Consider the following 24,832-nt stretch of genomic DNA (forward strand, 5'->3'; position numbering starts at 1 on the left):
TGATTAATTTCAGATAACTGTAAAGCTCTGACGTAATGCTCTTTTTACTCTTGCAAATGAATGTGTTATCAAGATGTAAGCATTCCACTGAGTTTGTCCATAGGATTAGTTCCTGCTCAGCAACAATATGTCATCTCAGCAGACAATGCTTTCAAGAAATAACTTAAATGAGGAAGAAAAGCTTCAGCGAATAGTGTGTTGTGCAGGTTATATTCACTTTGACAAAGCAACACTGTGATTGTAGAAAACATGAATCATATTGAGCAACAATTCCAGTAAAATGAAACGTCACCAGTCTCATTAAAAGAAAAAAAAAGAATTGCATCTGAGATGCTGCAGCTTCCTCTGTGAGGGAAACCAGGACCTGTTCTTGGAGCCAGATCAGGAAGACAAGCTTGCTAACAGCTTTTTTTTTATCTGTTTAAAAATATTTTTTTTAAAAGGTAGTGTGTTAGGTGGAGTGGTACCAACTAATTTTATTTGGGCTCACCTCTATACAAGGGTTCTGGAACCTAACCGCTGCGAGGGGCTGGACTCTATCCTTATCCAGATTTTACATATAATGAGAGGAACCGGGGAGTTTGTGGGGATACTAACAAGCCCCTGGCTGGCTGAGTGCTGCAGTCATGGAATTTGCACTGGAGCGTGAGAGGGTCACCTCTGCGTGACTGAGTCACAGAGAGCAAGGCTCTGGATGGCAAGGCGATTCTGGATGGGATCTTGGATAATGTACTGGAAGAGAGGTCATTTGTAGGAATGGCCTGACCTAAAGCAGAGCACAAGTTTAAATTTTACCAAAGTACTTAGCCCATTGGTCAGTGATTGGACACAAGGTTGAAGAGATTAGCAGAGCTGAACAACTAGTGGTGAGTTGGATCAGATGGCAGGAAAGACTGCTGGACAGAAATGGTAAACCCTGCAGTTACTGAACAGTTAATTGCATCCCAGGGGAGATGGGGGACATAGCATCTGAGTTGGCCATCTTCAAAGACTCAGTTGCAGAAACGCTCATTTAGGAGCTGTGGTCAGAAGGTCATAGCTGCCTGCCATAGAAGGCAACCATTGGTTGTGAAGAAGGCTGGTTGGGCTGGATGACTCCTGAAGCAGTAGTTAAATACTGGAGTGCAGTTATTGTGGTGGCACCCAGATATGGAGACGCTGGAGCAGGTCACACTTAGTTTATATAGTTAGTTAGTTAGTTAGTTAGGCACCTAAATTTTATGGTATATGCAGAACAGATTGTAGGACAAAGACAGTTTTTTCTAGTTTTACTAGTTTTGCCTTTGGACATAGAGTCAATGTGTAACAGTGGTGCAGAACTTTAGCTTTAATTCAGTGGGTTTAACAAGAACGATTATATTAACTTTTGAAGAATTACTGACATTTTTATACTTAGTATCGCCTTGCAGCAAACTTCAGTTGCTGCTTGTTTGTGCGTCCCTTTCAGTTTTTTATCTCACAAACCATACTGTTACTTTTGCAGTATGCTTTGGGTCATCATCCATTCACACTGTGAAATGCTGTCTGATCAGTTTTGCTATGTAAAATTTAGCATTTATCCTGATAGTTCTCTCAGCAGCCACATCATCAATAAACACGAGTGACCCAGTTCCACTGAGAGCCATTCATGGCCACGCCATTACATTCCCTGCACCATGTTTGACAGATAATGCGGTATGATTCAGATCATGAGTGTTTCTCTCCTTCATACTTTTGTCTTCCCATCTGGTGCAAGTTAATCTTGGTTTCATCTGGCCAGAACGTTTTGCAGAACTGTGCAGACCATTTTAGATGTTTTTTGGCAAAGTCGAATCCATGTAACCAGTGGTTTGCACCTTGTTGTAAACCATTTGTATTTCCATTCATAAAGGCTTAGTTGTGTAATTGTTTTTCTTAACCATGGAAATAATTCTCTCATCATGCACTTTAGTTGTCTTCTGTGGTCTTTCAAACTTTTTAGTGTTGCTGAGTTAGCCGGTTCAGATTTTTTTTTCTTCCTTTTTTAAGACTGAAGCAGATGGGCGATTTGGACATTCCTAAAATTTTTGTTATCTCTCCCATAGATTATTTTTGATTTTCTACCCTTATTAATCCCTACCCTACTTACACCAATATATCCTTGCAATGAAAAGCTATACTATTCAAATTCAGCACTTTGAAGCAACTACTTATACTTGTTTAATAAAAAAGTGCTTTAGTGTTATTACTCACTTGTATGTAAGTGAATAAGTTCATTTATCAATTCCAATTACATTTTTTCTTCTTCTGATACTTTCAAATTTCCTCCTTGAAGAAAAAATATCTAAACATATCTAATCCATAAACCAGCTCACCTTGACGATTTGCATATACATTCTCATTCAAATAAAAACATATACAGAAAGACAAATACAGCTAATGGCTAAAGCAGTTAGACTGTGCATGAATTAGAAACTGTATGTGAAAGGCTATGTCTGCCATAACAGAATGGCAAGTTTGGTTTAAAGACAGAAAACCCCCACATGTCCCGTTCCACATGTGCACACATTTCCACATCCAAGTTCAGAAGATGCACATAAACGTGAATATAAAGTCCATAGTACATGTGTAGATTTTCTCTGCATACACATTTACTCCTTTATAATACCACAGTTATGTTTTTGTGTGCTGCAATTATTTTTGTTATTGTGTCTTCCACTTGCTGTTACTTATGCTTTCCGTGAAGGAAGGACCTCTTTGATTCTCTTTTCCTCTTTTGCCCTCCCTACCTCCTCCTTTTTGTGTTGTTACGTGCCAAAGTTTTCTGAGAGGGGTATTCCTTGTTTTGTTTTGTTTTTTTCAGAGACTTTGCGCCAGCCTGGGTCAGGAACTGTTTCTGTTGTGGCGCAGCAAAGCTCTTTGAGACATTGTATACGATATCGGTCTGTACAAATAAACTTATCATGACTTGTTTGCAACTACATCATAGTTACAAGGCCAGGGTGTGTTTGAATCAGAGTGGTTCTTTTGTACACTGTCAGTCAGCCCAAGACGTCACTTTCCCATGATTTGCTGTTATTTGTTCTTCTCTCTGCTTACTAAAAAGGTCACCTGGCATTTACCATGAGGTTTTAATCGCCATGTAAGCTGGAGAACACGCAAAATGGCTTTTACCGTAATAGAATTTCAGGGGCCTTAATTTTTGCCAGCTGTGAGCTGTTTGGCTTCGGTATTGACAGAAATGTTGACGGACCACAGGCCTACCCATGAGGAACCCTCATAACAATAAATGCTGCTTCTGGGTGTGCTCACATTTCTTATTCTATTGTTAATGGATTGGATTTTGATTATCTTTACCTAATTCTGATATGAAATCACTTATAAGATATCCCCTTTTAAGCTATCGCATTTGAAAGTCTTGAGTAGAAATCAAAAACACGCATAGACACAGCCAAACATGTGCGCCAATATGTGTGCCAATAGCTTGTAAAAAAAACTTCCACTTTAGCAGTTGAGTCATACATCATTTTGCACGTGTGAACATATTCAGTTAATCAGCCCATTCTCCACTCCTAGGGATGCATACACACACAAACCCTCCTCACGTTTCCTCTCCTGTGATACCAGATGAAAATAGACATGCACATCTTCTCCATACTCTCTAAAACAGAAGGTGGTATGCAAGGGGTTACCAAAGTACACATGCTTGACCCCAATCCTGCACTATGTGTTATGGCAGCAAATTATTCTTCTTGTAGATTTTGGTAATGATCTCTAGAAAATTGTGTTTCAAAACTAGTATGCTAACTTATGTTGATATTGTGAGGCCAAGTTCTAAAACACAAATGTGTATTTTAAGTTCTTTTCAACTCTTTTGTAAGTGGACTGGTATTTATATAGCACGTGCTCTTACTGATGCTCAAAGCGTGTTAGAAGGAATTTAGAGTTGCTTTCAAGGTAGAGATCAGGCACGGTAATCTGTCTTTATTATTCTGAACAAAATCTGAATGCTTTCAATTTTTGTTAGCTCTGCTTTTTTATAGTTGCATGGTGTGAGCAAAATTTCAGAGTACTCCTCACCACTCTCAAGGTGCCAGAACTGTCAGTGTTCCTATGAAGGATCAGTCTAAAGGACTAGGTTGTGTTGTGCTGTGCTGCATAAATTGTATTGTAAATTAGTAGGGAAAGAGGGTAGGTTCATTGGTTTAACAATTTGTTGTAAGAGTAATTAAAATATTTATTAGTTATGTAATACCCACTATGGTCTTTGGTGACTCTTTGAATTGATAATTGTATAATAATTTGTCGTTTTGATCAGCCAATTAATACCAAATGCTGCTACTTAAATATACGTTCTGTACCGTATGTCCAGTAATACCTTACTAAATCATTAATTAACGTAAACCGAGCACATCCTTAGACTGTCCAAGGAAGCCAGTGTAGCTGGAGGAAACCCATGCAGGCACATGGAGAACTTAAAGTGTTAAGAAAACTCACTTGTGCATCTCTAATACAAGATAAGTGAGTTATGAATTGATGGCAGTTACTGGGTAATCTACTACAGCTCTTTCATTCAATCCTTTCATCTATTTTTACTTGTCACTATTTAATTTATGCAAAAATCATGTCCTAGAAGGTTTGTGTGAATATGCTATTTCAAATCTTCAGAGAGATACTTTTGTTGTCTGTCAAGTTTTTGAAAGTGCCGTTTAAACCAAGCAAATAAAAAAAACAAGAATTTTGTCTTAGCAACAAACAATAACTTACTTGTCAGAGACTAAGCTCTCAGTTTGTCAGTAGCCCTGTCACTTGATTTTTGCAAGTCAGAATAATAATAATAAAAATAAAAATGACAAATCTCCCCAACTTCTCCAAAAACTTCTGAAGTATACTTTAGTGGCGTTTCAACTTTTTGATTTACCCTGATCATCAAAACATCCACTGACGACATCATTCTTCTCCACGACCACATCCAAAATCATAAAACATAATCATAAAACTCACTGCCTTTTTTCTTGTACAGCCTCGCTCTTTACTAGTTCTCTCCTGACCTTTTTTTTCTTTTTTTCTTTTACTGAACATTTGTGCATGCTGTGTTTTTTGTATTATTTTTAATCTTTTTAGACTCTGTGATGGAACAGATTTGGTATTTGGTATTATTTGAGTTTTTTTATTGTTGAAAGTTGCTTAAGGTGAAAGATAAAGTTTAATTTCTATTTGAACTGTGCGCTACAGGACATACCACCAACATCCCTGAGATGTTGTTTTGAACAAAACTGATACCAGTATTCACAACTTACTTTCAGCCTCACGTGGACTTTAACAACAATATAAATTAACACAGTTTGAGAGTGATGTTTAGAAAGGTAAGACCTTTGGAGGAGTAATCCTGTAATAGTGCTGGAATGTGTTTGGGGGCAACCTCCTATACACAGAGCTCTTTCTGTGAAAAGGTCAAATCATTCATTCGTGCAGTTCTTTTTCCTCTTCCTTGCAACCTTTTCTTACCATCCCCTTGTGCCCCACCAGCCAGACTCTCTGTGTTTATAATTTGGCACACGTATCATAAGCTAAAATTAAGCTGCCCTTTACCTCATGTAGAAATAGTTTAAAATCCAACTATTTGAGAGCTTTTAAACCACAGTAGTTTGACAGGTCTCGCCTTTTTTCCATCACCCCCATGAGTACTGGAAACTGATGTTGTGTATGCCTGTGTCTAAATGAACAATTGTGCATTGCTTTTCTTGCACAGCTTGTGAAGTAAGCTGTTTTTGAGACACCACTGTGTTCAAGGAGGTGTCAGTGTAATAGCAGCATGTACAATAAGTCAAAATGTGTATGAAATCCTGTTCTCTTTACAGTTCTGTAATGTAATGTGAATGGGTTCCTGACAGTAAAAAGTCCCATTTGTTATGGCCTCGGCTTGAGCAGGCAGAGGTGAAACAACATCATTCAAATTGCACAGTTACAAGAGCTCCATGCCTAAATGTAGAAATCCATTCATGACTAAGCTCGTGTTTTGCACTGTTGTTTTTCTTATGTTAAAACATGTGGTGGAACCAAAACATGTGGGATTGTTTCGCAATAGATGGAACAATAGATAAAATGCAATGTTGAAAGATACGTTTGCAATTGTTCATTTTTTCCCCCCTCAAAATATTTAATAGTAAAACAGGCCAAATAACATTTCCAAAGTGACCTTTTTGTAAGAACCTTTCTTTGGTTCAGACTTCAATTCGTGCTTTCATTGTTTTCCCTTTCCTTCCAATGTTATCTCTTTATAAGGTGAGGTCCTGAGCTTGATGGATGATCTGTTTTCTGGTTTGGGTTCGTCCTGTGTTGTTGCTGGGAGGAGGAGTGGAGACCATCCCCACTCTGTGCTATATTCAGTGGTCTTCAAGTGCCTGGAACCCGACAGCCTCTACAAGTAAGTCTCTTCTTTGCCCTCTGCCTCATTGAACTACACCAAGTCAATGGTGTTTGTCACTGCCTCTTAAGATCAGTGGGCAGAAACATATTCTCTCAATGGCCCTAAAAAACTAGAATTTTACAATGAAGGCCACCATGACAATGAAAATCAAGTTTAGATTGTTTGCTGCTCCATTATTCACCAAGAGCCAAGAGGTAGCTCCACATCCTCTATGCAAATGTACAAAACACTACCCTACAATATACAATACCAGTCGAGCATTTGGAAACACCTTCTGATTTAATGTTTTGTTTTTTTTAATTTTCATAACTCTTTAAATTGTAGATTATCACTGAAGGCATCAAAACTATGGAGCAGTTCGAGTATGGAGTTGAAGCAATGTCCAAACAAAAAGCAGTTCAAAAAGAGTTATAACGAAATGATCTTCATGAGTGATAAAGAAAAGGAAATTATTGAAATTCAGTCAATGTCTCTGTTTAGGAAATTTTATTTATGCTCATTGAAACTGGAGGTATTGGTGTGGAGGTAAAGTTATAGGATCACAAAAACATAAGGATATGATGTGGTGTCTATATTATATTAGAAATCTGTTCGTCATTATTACTGCAGATTATATCAGTAAGGAAGCTGATTAAATATAGACTGATAACTTATGGCAAAGAGTGGGATTAAATAAGTGTGTACTTCTTCCCACTCCTTTTCGATATGTAACTGAATCACTACAGGTGAAGTAATATTGAAATATATTAGCTTCAATTTGTATCTTTTTTCTTCTTCTTTTATTTGCTAAATGAACTTTGTATATTGTTTACATAATCCAAACTATGAATGAACACGTATGGAATTATGTAAAAGTGTTAAATAGCTCAAAACATGTTTTATATGCTAGATTCTTTAAAGAAGAATCCCAAACCATTTCGATTGGGTTTAGGACTGTGGAGGCCAGGCCATTTGGCGCAGCACTCCATCACTCTCCTTCTTGGTCAAATAGCTCTTACACAGCCTAGAGGTGTGTTTGGGGTCATTGTCCCGTTTGACAAATAAATATTCACCTTTTCTGCACCGCACAAAGACACGGTGGGTGGAACCAAAGATCTCAGATTTCGACTCATCAGACCAAAGCACAGATTTCCCCCTGGTCTAATGTCCATTCCTTGTGTTTCTTAGAACAACAAAGCTCTTCTGCTTGTTGCTTTTCCTTAGTAGTGGTTTCTTTGCAGCTATTTGACCATAAAGGCCTGATTCATGCATTATTAGTGTCCTCTGAACAGTTGATGTGGAGATGTGTCTGCTACCGGAACGCTGTGTGGCATTTATCTGAGGTGCTGCTAACTTGCGATTTCCGAGGCTGATGACTTGGATGAATTTATCACCAGTAGCAGAGGTGACTCTTGGTCTTCCTTTCCTCATGTGAGCCAGTTTTGTTGTAGTGTTTGATGGTTTTTGTGAATGCACTTGGGGACACATTCAAAGTTCTTGAAGTAATGATAGACTGCCGTTCCTCTTTACTCTTTACTGTACTAACCTGACTTCTGCACAACACAACTGATGGTCCGAACCCCATTAATAAGGCAAGAAATTCCACAAATGAATGTTCTTAGTCATCCAGATCATTTTAGTCCTAAATGCTTGAATATGTTTCAAGATGTTTGAAGACATTTCACTTCTAATCTGAGAGGCTTCCTCAGCTCCAAAAACTGATGGGGAGTTCCAAGTAATTCATCCATTATAATTTTGTCCTCTTTGGAGGTGATCCTGAAAGTTATTTACTCCCCAGTCATCATGTGAATCGTGAGGGGTCACATGAGCCAAGGTGTGAATTAAGCCATTGGTTATTGCAGTCACAGGAATCAAGGTGTGAATCCTTTGTAAGCCATTGCCTCACTGTGCCATTGTGTGAGATATTAAGGGTCACATGTTCGAGGTGTGAGTAGGGGTTGAAATGCCTGGGAAGTGATCTCAAGACTGCCTTTCAAGTAGCTGATAGTTGGTGTTGGAGGCCACCTCTTATGTTCAATAATAGTTGTTCCCAGTGGACAAAGTTGGCCTCCTCTATTTCTCACTCAAATCATTTGTCTCCTTGGTCCAAACTTTGGAACTTTTCAAACCTTGAAAGTGTGTATTTTTTGTCCTTTGAATGCACATGAAGGAGAAAGGACACTTTGTGCTGAGGATTGTTATCTCTCGACGTGAAATATTGCTGCAGCCTTGTGTTTAAGCACCACCATCACGTCACCTCGGCACTCACACACCTGGACAAAAATGACTCATATGTTCGAATGCTGTTCATAGATTTCAGTTCAGCATTCAACACCATAATCCCCCAACAGCTCACTCAAAAACTGGTCCAGCTGGGGCTCAACACCTCACTGTGCAACTGGCTGTTGGATTTCCTCACCGGAAGACCTCAAGCAGTACGGGTCGGCAGTAATACATCCAGCACCATCATTTTAAACACGGGGGCCCCGCAGGGATGTGTGCTGAGCCCCCTCCTCTTCACTCTGCTGACCCATGACTGCACTCCATCATACAGCTCCAACCTCTTCATCAAGTTTGCGGACGACACAACGGTGGTGGGTCTCATTAGCAACAGGGATGAGACCGACTACAGAAGTGAGGTGAGACGCCTGGCCACGTGGTGTGCTGACAACAATCTCTCTCTGAATGTGGAGAAGACGAAGGAGATTGTTGTGGACTTCAGGAGAATGCACACCCAACATGCTCCTCTGACCATTGACGGAGCGTCTGTGGAGAGAGTGAGCAGCACCAAGTTCTTGGGTGTGCACATCACAGAGGATCTCTCCTGGACGTACAACACCACAGCACTGGCCAAGAAATCACAGCAGCGTCTCTTCTTTCTCCGCAAACTAAGAAGAGCAGGAGCACCAGCCCCCATCATGTACACTTTCTACAGAGGCACCATCGAGAGCATCCTGTCGAGCTGCATCACTGTCTGGTTTGGAGCCTGCAATGCGTCCTGTCATAGAACCCTCCAACGCATAGTGAGAGCTGCAGAGAGGATCATTGGTGTCTCTCTCCCCTCCCTCCAGGACATTTACAGCACCCGTCTCACTAAAAAAGCCCTTTGCATAGCGGCTGATCCCACGCACCCAATGCAAAGCTTCTTCAAGCTGCTGCCGTCGGGGAGGAGACTGCGGAGTCTCCAGGCCAGGACCAGCAGACTGAAGGACAGCTTCATCCATCAGGCTGTCAGGAAGCTTAACTCCCTCCCGATTCTGCCCCCTCTCCCCTCTCTCCTCCACGGTCCTACTGAACTCTGTCACACACACACACACACACACACACACACACACACACTCTCTAACTCACTCACTGGCCTGCACCAGTTACCAGTCACTTTGTGGAGCATTGGACTGCCACTACCTCATAAGACTTTGTTGTTACACTTTCTCTTACCGTACATTACCAAATCTCCATTTGCACTATTTGCCCATTTGCACTACTCTGCCTGGTTTGCACTCAATGTCATTTACTCATTATATTGTATATTGTATAGCTTTCTTGTTATATGTAAAAATTGTATTGTATTTATTTATTTAAATTTTACTTTTTAATTATTTTACTTGCATTTTTAATCACTCTTATATTTAAATGTTCATTTGCTATTTTATCTAGGGATTGAGAGTAACGTAGTTTCTATTCTCTGTATGTCCTGTACATGTGGCAGAATTGACAATAAAGCTGACTTTGACTTTGACCTCACCTCACATATCCTGTCTTCTTTTTTTCTGCCCAACCGGTCACAGCCACCCCTCCCTGAGCCTGGTTCTGCTCGAGGTTTCTTCCTGTTTAAAGGGAATTTTTCCTTCCCACTGTCGCCAAAGTGCTTGCTCATAGGGGGCTGTTGGATTTTTTCTCTGTATGTATTATTGTAGGGTCTACCTTACACTATAAAGTGCCTTGAGGCGACTACTGTTGTGATTTGGTGCTGTATAATTAAAATTGAATTGGAGCCTATCCCAGCTGCCATAGAGTGAGAGGGGAGGCACACAGGCCACCAGTCTGTCACATTGAGACAGACTAAAGTTTATGACAGTTCAATTAGAGAAAAACTGAACAAGTTTTTTTGAACACCTCAGGCCACGGTTGTCTGGCCCTAATGCACAGTGCCGCTTTTGGTGAAAAACAATATTACTAGTCATTCAAGGTAGTCGAGGTCTGATGAAAAAGGCCTGTTTTTTAACCATTTGATCTGGGCATATATCTAAAAAAAACAAAAAAAAATACAAATTAAATGTCACGGTGCGGCATGGCACACCGTGGGGAAGTGGGGAAGGAGGAGGACCCAGGCGCGGAGCTCAAAGTTCAAGCAGTGTGTTTATTTACAGAGTGAAAACAACGTAACAATAAATCCCCGTGTTCTCCCAGACTCCCGTGTCGTGTCTCCCGTGAATAGTCCGTGTGCTCTCTGCTCCCGTGTCAGCACCCCCCGGTGCTCGCTGCTCTCCGTGCCTTCCACGCTCTCCCTGCGGGAAACAATAACGGCAGCTGTCAGGACACTCAGAATGGCAGGCATACACTTTCTGACTAAACTTAGACAGGGTGACTAACGTGGAGTCTCATGCAATGATCCCGCGTCGGTGGGAGCTCCAAGACTCTCTTAAGTAGCTCCCCCGACGAGGCCTGATCAGCAGCAGGTGTGTGGCTTCGGGTGTGGCCAGTCCCCTTGCAGGGCCACACCCTCCAGGCCTGACGCCGCCTATAAACAAGTGCTCAGCCACCCACACACACATACACACTAGCACAGGGAAGGAGGAGCAACACCAAAATACACAACAACAATAATAATAATAATAATAATAAAAAAATACATGACTGCTCAGGGATCCTGGGTCGCCCAGTCCCAGGACCCTGACATTAAACTCGCACGTTACAGTGCTCCAGTCAAACTCTAGAAGTCAACCCAATTGAAATGCTGTGGAATGACCTTAAATAAAGAGTTATGCATAAAAGAATGCCTGCAGATCTTAATAAACTGAATCAATGCTGTAAATAAGGGAGGGAAGAAAATTTCTCTGCAACAAAGTGAGAGACTGATAAGGTCACACAGAAGCAATTTCTTCAAGTTATTGCTGCTAAAGGTGGTTTGTCAAGCTACTGAAGCATGGGGTTTGGTTAGTTTCACAGGACTGCATATAGTCCTGTAAGCTCAGCTAACACTGATTTAAAGGTTATTATAAGTTGTCATTATTAAAATTCAAACGTCATCAGAGATTGCAGTATGTCACCAAGAGAGCATACTCATTTAAATTTGTATGTCATTCTCTGGCACATTTCTGGGTTTCAAATCATAATTTATTGCAACTAAATCGATTTGTCTCATTTTTATGATGTTCATTTTTTTCCATTACCATAGAGTTTAAAAACCTTCCATTAAGCACTATGTTGTGATTATATTTTCAGCTTAACAAAACAACAATAGGCAAATACCAGCAACTCCACATCCTCCCCGGATAGGGCACACTTCCTACTACATATATTATTTTTTGTTTTAGTGGGTACATTTTTGTTACTTTCTCCTCAGCAACAGCTGGACTGACTTAACCAGGGTTGCATACTTATTGTCAACACTGCAGATGCTTCCATTCTGTAATGTTCTCAGTCACGATCAGAGGTTTTAAGAAACAGCATTTTTAAATTCAAAGAACAAATTCAACACAATTGCAGTAGTAATTTTGCAGTACCTGAGCATCTAAGATTAAACAAAATTCAGTTAAAACTGCATCTCAGCAATTTTGCTCTTATTATTTTTCTGTAGGTAGAAATGTGTAGTAAAAGTGATTATTTAATTTATTATTTTTATATTATTTTGAATACTGTAGCTTTACCAATAGCACTTAACCAGAGAGTGGTTTGTTCATGGTGTAATCAAGAGTCATGGTGCCCTGGTGTCTTGTCTTCACTAATCAATAAACTAATCAATTATCTGTGCTCTATGCACATTAATATAAACCCACTTTGTTAGGTACAACTGCTCATTAGGGCAAATATGTAATCAGCTAATCAAATGGCAGCAGCTCAGTAGATTTAGGCATGTAGACATGGCCACGATGATCTGCTGAAGTTGAAACCAAGCATCAGAATGAGGAAGAAAGGTGATTTACTTAGAACATGGCACGGTTGTTGTCGAACCTTGAAGCAGATGGTCTACAGCAGCAGAAGACCGCACTGGTTGGCACATCTGTGTGCCCATCTTCTGATAGTTGCTTTCAGCAGGATAGTGGGCCATGTAGCAAAGTTCATCTTATTAAATCATCTTAAACTGCTTATTTGAACAATGAGTTTTCTGTATTTAAACAGCCTCCATTGTCACCAGATCCCAATCTAACAGAGCACCTTTGGGATGTAGTGGAAAGGGAGATTCACATCACGGATGTGATCGTGTCAATATAGAGATTGACAGACCACGTGACTTTCGCGCATTGCATGCCGTGAACTCGTGGCAAAACAATCCAAGTACCGCATCAAATGCAAGCATTTGCAGCACCGCAAAACGTTCATTCTTCGGTTCCAATAAATTCTTGCTTTTTCTTTGCCCTCAAAAAGGTATGTACAAAACGAAGGAGAACAATGCCGGTCCGTACAAAGACAGACTTGATGAAAAGTCAAAGAAAAGATACGAGGAAAAAAATCAAACCAGTGAAAGGGTTACACCCTTATGAGCACATAGAGGGACAAAATACGTTAGCGTGCTGCCCAACTTTCACCACGCTCAGATTTATAATTATACGTTCTTGGAGTGAGTGCATACACTCATGAAGTTTAATAACTTCAGGTCACTGCAACAAGCCCAGGAACAGTTTACCGATGGATGGGTACAGGACCTTGAAATGCACCGTGAAAGTAAAGACCATCGTACATATCATAAGTTTACCAGTCTCATAATATTGTATGCTGTAATCACACTGGACAATTAGTGATACAAAACAACTGTTTTATCCTGTGAATAAAAGTATATGTTTTTGTCAATGTACCATAATAACAGAAGCGAAACGCAATATTGTGTCAGGACAATTCACTATTTATGCACAATAAACAAAGGAGCATAGCGCGACAATTTCTGTTCAGCGCCAGACTTGCTTGTAACCTATATCACTAATTATGTTAAGAAAAATGACGCATTAACTACAACAGCAGACTGACCTGTGTGGGAATGCTTGGAGCAGACTAACCTGTGAGCTGGAGTGTTCTGGGATGTTATATTTGTTCTTTGAATGGCTGCAGTCCAGGCCACCCGTCGCCTCTTTGTTACTTCGGAAACACGGCTCGAACAATTTCTCTTCAACGACGTAATCCGATAACAACCGATCTCTTTACCCGTCGGCTTCCCGTGGCTGTCATGCGACTGGCTATTGCAGTTAATAATACAACAGCTTCTTGCCATTTTTTGTGTTTCTTTTTATCGCTGTATAACTGATTTCAATTGAAAGCCTGCGTGCGCTAGTACCTCTTGCCACGAGTTCCCAGAATTCTTTGCGGTTTTACCCCTGAGTGACGTCACATTTTCAATCTCTATGGACCAAAATCTCTGAGGAAGATTTCCGGAACCTTGTTGAATCTGTACCACAAAGAATTAAGACAATTCTGAAGGCAGATGGGGTTCCAACCAGGTACTAACAACATGTGCTTATTAAAGAGGCTGGTGGATTTATATATAATTCAGCCTCTAAAGCTACAATAAAGTCCCACTCTCCTGTGGGGTAAAAAAAATTCATGAACCAAGTTTTTTTGGAGAGCTGATTAAAAACAGAGTTAAGTAAGAATCTGTGAGGACAACAATAATGTTTATCTGTAGAAGTCCTGCTTCCACTAACAAACACCAATATTAAGGGCCCAAGCAGTTTACTTTGTAACACTGGTATCTTTGCTTAGACATTCTCAGCAGTGTTGTTTTTCTGTGATAAGAGCACAGCTTACGTCTGAATTACGTCTGAGGACACTTTTTTTGCAGGCAACTCCACTTGTCTTAATCAAGGCCCTGATAAGACCTCTAATGGTATTGGCTTTATACTTGATCATTACCAAGGCTTCTAGGGCCCTAATGTTTCATTGCAGACTAAAATGCTCTACAAAAAGTTGGAGCCACATTCCAGAAAATGTAATTTCAGAAAACAAACAATGTACTGGATAATCTAACATTATTTATGTGAAAACTCATTGATACCAAAAAGTCAGATAGTAAAAGTCGCATGTGTTCAGCCAGACTTTATTTGTCCGGGTAGAAAATCATTCTTTATAATGTCTAAATTTACTTGTTGGGCTTTCAGCTTTCGTCACCATGTACTACCTTCAAACGTCTATGTTGTGTTTGTTTATGCAAGTAAGTGGGCTAATCAAAATGCTATCTTCTGTATACAGAGTGGGGTGAGACTTTAATGAGCTGGACACTAGATAATAAATCATGAATTTGAATCGAACAGACTGTAAAACAACTAAAAACTATACATTTATTACCGTTTTAGATAGTCAACATGTAAAAGCCTAATTCAGATGTGTTTTTAATTATGTAAGAAACACTATTTTTGCTCCTTCCTGTTTTTAATGAATAACTTGGTATAATATCTATACTATTACTCTCTGAGTCACTTGACAAAACCAAACAAAAAGAAGCTCCAGTGATCCAAACGAATGTCCAAAACACAAACATACATACTGGAGTCCATGAACAGGGTCCCAAAACATAGTTCAGGAGGCCGGCCCAGAGGCTGACAACTCAGGAGACTACAACAATTCATCTCTGGAGGCAGACCATGCGGAAGGCAGTGGCGGCGATACAGGCGAAGGAAATCTGGAGGGCGACCACGCGGAAGGCGGTGGCGGCTGTGACAGAAGTCCGGAGGCCGACCGTGCGGACGGCAACGGCGGCAACGCAGACGAAGCCAGTCCGGAGGTTGCCCACGACGGTGATGGCATCCGGCTGGTGGCCCAGAAAGTGGCCAGCAATGCTGAGGTACTGGACGTACCTTGGTCGGTGGTGCAACAACCGCAGGGCCAGGCGAGGCAGACGCAGAGGCCAGACCAGGCGACGCTGAAGAAGCGGAGGCCGGACCAGGCGACGCTAAAGCTGATGCGGAGGCTGGACCAGGCGAGGCGGAAGAGGCTGCCGCTGGACCAGGCGACAGCGAAGCTAAAGCTGGACCAGGCGACGCTGCAGAAGGTGGATGAAGCTGCTGGTAGCTGGACGGGCCCCCGAGCTGACGAGGCATGAGGCTGGACGGGCTCCTCGGGCCCCCCAGCTGACGAGGCATGAGGCTGGACGGGCTCCTCTGACCCACCAGCGAAAACAGTCACAGAACCAGCGGGCACCGGGGCACCTGGCACACACAGGGCTGAACCAGCAGGCACGGGGGCCTCTGGCAGGGACAAAACAGAACCAGCAAGCGCGCGGGCCTCTGGCAGGGTTGATGCTGACTGGAGCTGAGCAACACATGGGTTTGGCTCAGGCAGCAACAGTAGGGTGCAGTCCTCAGCTGACTTCTTAGCCTCCAGGGGTCCAGAGTCGACTGCGGGTTGAAACTCAGTCTCTGGGGAGGCCCTGGAGTGCATCACAGTCTCGGAACTGGCCAGCTCTTGAGGAATGTTTACATTATCAAGGTGTTTGTCTCTCTGCCTAAAATAAGTACTACAAGAAGAGTCCAAAATGGGAGGCACAGACACAGCCTCCCGTACAGAGGCAGCCGGTGAAGACGGAGACTGCATTGATGTCTGGGCTAGCGGGGACACCGGAGACACAGCTGGTGGCGACTGAACAGGAGATTGAACTGAGGGTGACTAAAGTAATGGTCCAGATGATGATAGTGGTGGATTTGGCGACTGAGCTACGGGTAGCGGGTACACTGGAGACAGAGCTGAATGCTGCTGGGCAGCTAACTGAGCTTCGGGCTGGGCAGCTAACTGAGCTTCGGGCTGGGCAGCTAACTGAGCTTCGGGCTGGGCAGCTAACTGAGCTTCGGGCTGGGCAGCTAACTGAGCTTCGGGCTGGGCAGCTAACTGAGCTTCAGGCTGGGCAGCTAACTGAGCTTCAGGCTGGGCAGCTAATGCAATAAACACAGCCCCAGAATAAACAGTCCCTAAATTGGAAGGCTCATGAGTGTCTTTTTCACTCACCACAGCCGGCAACTCAGAAGTCTCGGGGCCCGGCTGTGGCGATGGGCGTCGGGAACGTCGCTTCCTTCTCGGAGATAGCTCTGACCGGCCGGGTAATTCCACATGTGGCGGGCCGGGCCGCAGATTCCCCGGCGGGCCGTGCAAAACATTCACTGCCGGGCTGTGTCGGGAAGCGGTAGCAGCTGGAGGGTGAAGGTGAAGTTCATTCAGAATGAAATCCTGTGCGAGTGGGTGAATCAGAATCAGAATCAGAATGGGGTTTATTGCCAAATGTTGAGCAGGTTTACAACATTAGGAAATTGCTGCGGTGCTTCAGTGCAAACATAGTGTCATAAATAGCACTTAAATAGACATGGAAAAAAATAAAAGTAGGGATAAGAATTAAAAGTGCTACGTGGAAAGATATGTGCATGAGATATACATGAGATATATACATGAGAATAAGAATTAAGAGTGCTACGTTGAAAGATATATACATGAGTGCAGGTGGTGATCAGTGCCAAACATGGAATGATGCAGTGACACAGCGTAGGGTCATGTGTTAGTGGCGGGTACAGTCATATGGTTATTGTTCATGTGTCCAACAGCAGAGGGGAAGAAACTGTTCTTATGGCGAGAGGTTCTGGTGCGAATGGACCGGAGCCTCCTGCCTGAGGGGAGCAGGTCAAACAGACTGTGTCCAGGGTGAGAAGGGTCAGCTGAGATCCGAGCTGCACGCCGCAATGTCCTGGAGGTGTACAGGTCCTGCAAAGATGGGAGTCTGCAGCCAATCACCTTCTCAGCAGAGCGCACAACACGCTGCAGTCTCTGTTTGTCCCTGATAGTGGCTCCAGCGTACCACACGGTGATGGAGGAGGTGAGGATGGACTCGATGATTGCAGTGTAGAACTGCATCATCGTCCGTGTTGGCAGGTTGAATTTCTTCAGCTGCCTCAGGAAGTACATCCTCTGCTGGGCTTTCTTGATGACGGAGGTGATGGTGGGCTCCCACTTCAGGTCCTGGGTGATGGTGGTACCCAGGAAGCGGAATGAGTCCACAGAGGTGATGGGGGTGTCAGTCAGGATGATGGGGGGGAGTGGGGCTGTGTGCTTCCTGAAGTCCACAATAATCTCCACTGTCTTCTGGGCATTCAGCACCAGGTTGTTGTGGCTGCACCAGGACACCAGACGTTCAACCTCCCTCCTGTAGGCAGACTCGTCCCCGTCCGAGATGAGTCCAATAACGGTGGTGTCATCTGCAAACTTGATTAGTTTGACAGACTGGTGGGTGGAGGTGCAGCAGTTGGTGTACAGGGAGAAGAGCAGAGGAGAAAGAACACAGCCCTGAGGGGAGCCGGTGCTGATGGTCCGGGAGTCCGAGACATTCTTTCCCAGCCTCACATGCTGCTTCCTGTCCGTCAGGAAGTCAGTGATCCACCGGCAGATGGGATCAGGCACATTCATCTGGGAAAGCTTGTCTCGGAGATGGTCTGGAAGGATGGTGTTGAAGGCAGAGCTGAAGTCCACAAACAGGATCCTGGCGTAGGTTCCTGGGGAGTCCAGATGCTGCAGGATGAAGTGTAGGGCCATGTTGATGGCGTCGTCTACAGACCTGTTGGCTCTATATGCAAACTGCAGGGGGTCCAGGAGGGGGGCCGTGAGGGTCCTGAGATGGGAGAGAACTAGGCGCTCAAAAGACTTCATGACCACAGATATCAGAGCCACGGGTCTGTAGTCATTTAGTCCAGTGATCCTAGGTTTCTTGGGGACAGGGATTATGGTGGAGGACTTGAAGCAGGCAGGCACATGACATGCCTGCAGTGAGGAGTTGAAAATGCCAGAAAACACTGGGGCCAGCTCGTTTGCACAGTGTCTGAGGGTGGCAGGAGACACACCGTCTGGGCCGGGAGCTTTCCGAGCATTCAGGTTCTTAAACTGCTTCCTCACATCTGCTTCATGAATATGAAGAGTTGTGAGCAACCAGTGAATATGAAGTGAGCTGAGCAACCAGGGAAAGTCAGAAATTAGCCGCTGTAGCCGGGCTTCCACGGCGTGGCGAAATTCCTTCCCCTCATGCTCAATCCACCTCAAAATTGAGTCGATTAATTCCTCCCGAAGCTCCTCGGAAGGTGCAGATGCCACTGGGTCCATGTTTGGTCAGCTTGTACTGTCACGGCTGCCGGGGCGATCCGTGTGGTGTGGGAGGAAAAAGGACCCAAAATGCAGGCAGTGACTGATGATGCGAGTGACGTTTATTTACAAGTGGCGGAGTGGCAAAACAGGCAATGAGAAATGACAAATGACTAAAGAAACCTAAACTGGGAAAACTAAATAACAAACCTGAGAACATACGAAACGGGGTGCGGGACAGAGAGACGCAGAGAGAGGACACTAAACACCATGGAACACAAACGAGCCAACAACAAGCACAGACCGACACCCACTATATACAGTGGGGCAAAAAAGTATTTAGTCAGCCACCGATTGTGCAAGTTCCCCCACTTAAAATGATGACAGAGGTCAGTAATTTGCACCAGAGGTACACTTCAACTGTGAGAGACAGAATGTGAAAAAAAAAATCCATGAATCCACATGGTAGGATTTGTAAAGAATTTATTCGTAAATCAGGGTGGAAAATAAGTATTTGGTCAATAACTCGTTACCTGTATGAATGGCACCTGTTTGAACTCATCATCTGTATAAAAGACACCTGTCCACAGCCTCAAACAGTCAGACTCCAAACTCCGCCATGGCCAAGACCAAAGAGCTTTCGAAGGACACCAGGAAAAGTATTGTAGACCTGCACCAGACTGGGAAGAGTGAATCTACAATAGGCAAGCAGCTTGGTGTGAAAAAATTCAACTGTGGGAGCAATCATCAGAAAATGGAAGACATACAAGACCACTGATAATCTCCCTCGATCTGGGGCTCCACGCAAGATCTCATCCCGTGGGGTCAAAATGATCATGAGAACGGTGAGCAAAGATCCCAGAACCACACGGGGGGACCTGGTGAATGACCTGCAGAGAGCTGGGACCAAAGTAACAAAGGTCACCATCAGTAACACACTACAACGGCAGGGAATCAAATCCCGCAGTGCCAGACGTGTTCCGCTGCTGAAGCCAGTGCATGTCCAGGCCCGTCTGAAGTTTGCCAGAGAGCACATGGATGATACAGCAGAGGATTGGGAGAATGTCATGTGGTCAGATGAAACCAAAGTAGAACTTTTTGGTATAAACTCAACTCGTCGTGTTTGGAGGAAGAAGAATACTGAGTTGCATCCCAAGAACACCATACCTACTGTGAAGCATGGGGGTGGAAACATCATGCTATGGGGCTGTTTTTCTGCCAAGGGGACAGGACGACTGATCCGTGTTAAGGACAGAATGAATGGGGCCATGTATCGTGAGATTTTGAGCCAAAACCTCCTTCCATCAGTGAGAACTTTGAAGATGAAACGAAGCTGGGTCTTCCAACATGACAATGATCCAAAACACACCGCCCGGGCAACAAAGGAGTGGCTCCGTAAGAAGCATTTGAAAATCCTGGAGTGGCCTAGCCAATCTCCAGACCTCAACCCCATAGAAAATCTGTGGCGGGAGTTGAAAGTCCGTGTTGCTCGGCGACAGCCCCAAAACATCATTGCTCTCGAGAAGATCTGCATGGAGGAATGGGCCAAAATACCAGCTACTGTGTGTGCAAACCTGGTAAAGACCTATAGTAAACGTTTGACCTCTGTTATTGCCAACAAAGGTTATGTTACAAAGTATTGAGTTGTATTTTTGTTATTGACCAAATACTTATTTTCCACCCTGATTTACGAATAAATTCTTTACAAATCCTACCATGTGGATTCATGGATTTTTTTTTCACATTCTGTCTCTCACAGTTGAAGTGTACCTCTGGTGCAAATTACTGACCTCTGTCATCATTTTAAGTGGGGGAACTTGCACAATCGGTGGCTGACTAAATACTTTTTTGCCCCACTGTATAGGGAGTGCAGAATTATTAGGCAAATGAGTATTTTGTCCACATCATCCTCTTCATGCATGTTGTCTTACTCCAAGCTGTATAGGCTCGAAAGCCTACTACCAATTAAGCATATTAAGTGATGTGCATCTCTGTAATGAGAAGGGGTGTGGTCTAATGACATCAACGCCCTATATCAGGTGTGCATAATTATTAGGCAACTTCCTTTCTTTTGGCAAATTGGGTCAAAAGAAGGACTTGACAGGCTCAGAAAAGTCAAAAATAGTGAGATATCTTGCAGAGGGATGCAGCAGTCTCAAAATTGCAAAGCTTCTGAAGCGTGATCATCGAACAATCAAGCGTTTCATTCAAAATAGTCAACAGGGTCGCAAGAAGCGTGTGGAAAAACCGAGGCGCAAAATAACTGCCCATGAACTGAGAAAAGTCAAGCGTGCAGCTGCCAAGATGCCACTTGCCACCAGTTTGGCCAAAGGAAAGGACGTTGCCTAATAATTATGCACACCTGATATAGGGTGTTGATGTCATTAGACCACACCCCTTCTCATTACAGAGATGCACATCACCTAATATGCTTAATTGGTAGTAGGCTTTCGAGCCTATACAGCTTGGAGTAAGACAACATGCATGAAGAAGATGATGTGGACAAAATACTCATTTGCCTAATAATTCTGCACTCCCTGTAATTCTGCACTCCCTGTATACACACACACAAGGTAATCAGGTAATCACACGCAGGAGGGAAGAACAGCTGATGCTAATACACAAAGACGACTGGAGGATAAAAGCTGAACACAATGACAACACACACAGACCTTCAAAATAAAACAGGAAATCCAGAACACGAACTGGGCACAAGAATACCAAAATCAGAATAACTAGAACAGAGGAAAATAATCATAAAACACAAAACGCTGGGTCAACGACCCAGCACCATGACATGCTCAGCTGTTTCTAATTGCCTCAGACTATTTATGGCAGTGTCTCCAGACACCTAACCTGTTAGACAGATTTTCTAAATTCCTCTGTCCTTCTGTCCATTCTTTTGCCAACCTGAATTCCTGAACCAACCATTTCAGCTTTTCTTTTATCTTGTTTCTTCTCTGATGGAGTGCCAGCAGCACCTGCACAGACATAACCACCGCTTGCCATTAAACAAAACATTTAAAAACACCTAAACTGCCTGCTGTCTCATGAAAAAAAATACAGGTTAAACATCAACCATGGTTTCTCTCTGTACGTATCAATAAAGAACGTCTTTTGCCTTGTGTTAGGCTCTTTCACAGAAAGTAAAGACTCTATTGATTTTTGATGACATCATTCAGAAAGGTTAAATGTCAAATTGATTATATTAGAGCTCATATGCCTTATTTTAAAATTGTGGTGAACTATGACTCAACTACAATAACACACAGAATATTCTCAAGGCATGTTTTTAACACCTCTTTTTCCCACTAAAAAATCACCTTATCACAATATACAGTTAGGCTTTGATAGTGTAAGTCCCTGCAGCTTTGCTGTTTTTCTGTGTAACCTTGTTCTCTTGATGTCAGATGTGCTCTGAGGTTTTTGCTGAGTCCCAGACCCTAACTTTGCAGAACACTCCAGTTTTGGTTGGTGTTCCTGCTAATTCTCACCCTGAGGCTTTGGTGCCAGTGGTACAAGAGCCTGAGGGTAAGGATTTCTCCTCAGTGTCCCCTTTTGAACAGTGAGCTGTTGTGTATGGATCATCACTGTGCCTTGTGCTTTTACATCAGAGTTCCAAAGATGGCCTTTGGTCATAACTTTGCAAGGTCCCTTGTTCTGTACCTCCTATTGAAAGACTTGGCATGCATTCATCTTTGTGCCCTTTCCTTGTGCTGCAATGATTGCAGGTTTGGCAGAGCTGGCTGCACCCTCCCTGGAAGTATAGGCTTCCAGTATGTGGTGTTCAGGCAACTGCTCATGAGTAGCTGGTTAGAGCTCTAGGCATTTCTCAGAGGTACGTCTCTGTAGGCCAACAATGCATGATAACGGTCTCTGAGTTTTTTAAGCAGATTTGAACAGTTTGAATAGCATGCAGTGCCTCAGTGTTACTTTGAGGGTATTTAGGGCTGCTGATTACATTTTCAAAGCTATAGTTAACTGCAAACTCTTTCATTTCATGTCCTGAGGACTGTGATATTTTGTCGTTTGGAAGTATCTTACGGATGCTGTGTTAAGGAAATATCAATGTCAAGTAAAGGACTACATCTCTGAATCTTGGTGGGCTGATCTGAATGTAGAAGAAATAGTAAAATAAAAAAAGCTATTTTCCCTTAGAGTGAATAGATCCCAGCTAGTTTTTGCCATGAACTGTCTAGAAATTTGATCGGTGTTAGAGGTTCTTTTACATTTGCCCTTTCTTTGATGCGTGTGCTGTATTTGAGAACTAACTCACCTATCTTACTGCTTAGTCCGTGACACCACACTGTCTGACCATCACATTCTCTGCATTTTTACCAAAGATTGTTGAGAAGGCCATAGTAAAAAGGTTTTCATGCACACCTAGACCTGCCCTCTTAGTCCAGTAGTCTTGTACCAATCCCTCCAACTGGTCCTGTCTGGCCAAAGCCTCAACACAGAATTTTACGATTTGTAAACAAACAAGTTTCACACACAACTGGTATCTATCACTTATTAGAAGATTATCCAGCACAGACTTGACATATATTTTAGTATCTTTCATCAGTAGAGATATGGTGGCCATATCTCTCTATCTTTTGTATCATCACCACCAGTGTTGGTCAAGTTACTTGAAAAAAGTAATCAGTAACTAATTACTGATTACTTCCCCCCAAAGGTAATCCCGTTACTTTACTGATTACTTATTTTCAAAAGTAATTAATTACTTAGTTACTTAGTTACTTTTTAAAAACACGATTTACAACCTGAAGAGGTGATAAAGTGATAGATCTTTCAGCCCAATTCTACTTTTTCTACATAATCCATCATACAAAATGTAATCAAATGGAAAAGTCTCTTTTAAAAACTTGTTTTATTCGTTTTAATCTTTTAACTTTATGCATCAAGCAAAAATTTAATTATATGCAACATTCGCTGACTGGAAGAAATTTGTTTAATATTTAAACCTATTTTCTGCACATTCCAGCACATAAAATAATTTTTTTGTGTGTGTTTACACTCACTCTTTCAAATAGATGCAAGTAAAACACAGCAGAAATAAATAAAGTCAAAGACTAGCGGTCCTGTTGCTCTATTTTCACCTGTAAAGCAGGAGTCGGGTAGGCGGAGGTTTACCCTGGTGCAGGTGTGCCGCAGCGGTCAGCGGAAGAAGCCGCGAGTTTCTCTGTGAGTTTCCCATTACTTCGTAGTGCACTTGGTGTTTTCTTGGAAGTTTAGGGGTTTTTTTTCGCTGTTAAAAAGAAGTTTTCTTCCCACGCACAACGGACACTAATTTTTTTGTCACTTTTTAATCAAACTTAAAATAAGGTCAGTACTTCCACGCTTTAAACGCTGCACGCTCATACTCTCTCCCGCACTCGATATATGATCCATTGTTGATCTGTACACAGCTGTTTTCACGAATGTCGCACTTGCTTACGTCACTTTCATGAGACATTCCCGCAAAAAATCACGGTTTTAGTAACGCAGTAACGCGGCGTTCCTACAGGAAAGTAACGGTAATCTAATTACCGTTTTTGCAATAGTAATCCCTTACTTTACTCGTTACTTGAAAAAGTAATCGGATTATAGTAACGCGTTACTGCCCATCTCTGATCACCACACACAGACCATAAGATGAGTTTTTTGTTGCTCCTGGGGCAAGAAACAGTTCCTGCTTCGGGCTGTAAAATCCTTGGTACTCCTTATGACCCCATCACCATGGATTCTTCTTGGACACAAAGTTTCTTAGTTGTTTATCTTTTTTCAGTCACATTTGGTATGAACTTCCCTAACCGGTTCACAAAGCTCCATTGTTCACAATAGGATATTGTCCACATGGCACTATAAAGATTACAATTGACTACAGTTAATTTTGCTCCACCAGGACAATTTCTGGGTTTTTCTAGGTCCAGCTATCTGTATTTGACTCGTGCTTGCTAACACTTGCTTAGGAACAGCTGTAACACAAACCCCAGTATGTATTTTGAAGGCCACTTCACTGTCCTATATGTTAATATCTGCCACCCATGGTACCTTGTGATTTTCCTAACAACAGTTCACCCAAGTTCTCTTCAACTTTTTTAATTTTCGTGGTGAAACTACATACTTTCCCATAATGTCCTTGTTTACCACAGTTGTTGCATTCTGCATTCTTAGCAGGGCACTGCCATGCTGGGTGGCAGGGTGATTTCCCACATTTAGGAC

General features: G+C 42.6%; 1 protein-coding gene and 1 long non-coding RNA gene across 3 annotated transcripts in view; one reads left to right on the top strand and one right to left on the bottom strand.

Annotated features, from left to right (window-relative positions):
• Positions 1–24,832, top strand: part of astn2 (astrotactin 2) — a 299,114-nt gene that overhangs the window by 261,252 nt on the left and 13,030 nt on the right. For both annotated transcript variants that reach the window (XM_080304251.1, XM_026173680.2), the window contains one exon: positions 6,244–6,385. In XM_080304251.1, the coding sequence (XP_080160377.1) occupies positions 6,244–6,385 (142 nt within the window). The remainder of the gene's footprint in view (positions 1–6,243; positions 6,386–24,832) is intronic.
• On the bottom strand, positions 10,708–11,259 carry LOC145430009 (uncharacterized). The gene is made up of 2 exons (XR_013910384.1): positions 10,961–11,259; positions 10,708–10,875 (listed from the first exon to the last, which is right to left on the bottom strand). It is a non-coding gene; the product is annotated as an uncharacterized LOC145430009 (long non-coding RNA).

The sequence above is a fragment of the Astatotilapia calliptera genome, chromosome 7, assembly GCF_964374335.1.
Source record: "Astatotilapia calliptera chromosome 7, fAstCal68.1, whole genome shotgun sequence".
Lineage (NCBI taxonomy): Eukaryota > Metazoa > Chordata > Actinopteri > Cichliformes > Cichlidae > Astatotilapia > Astatotilapia calliptera.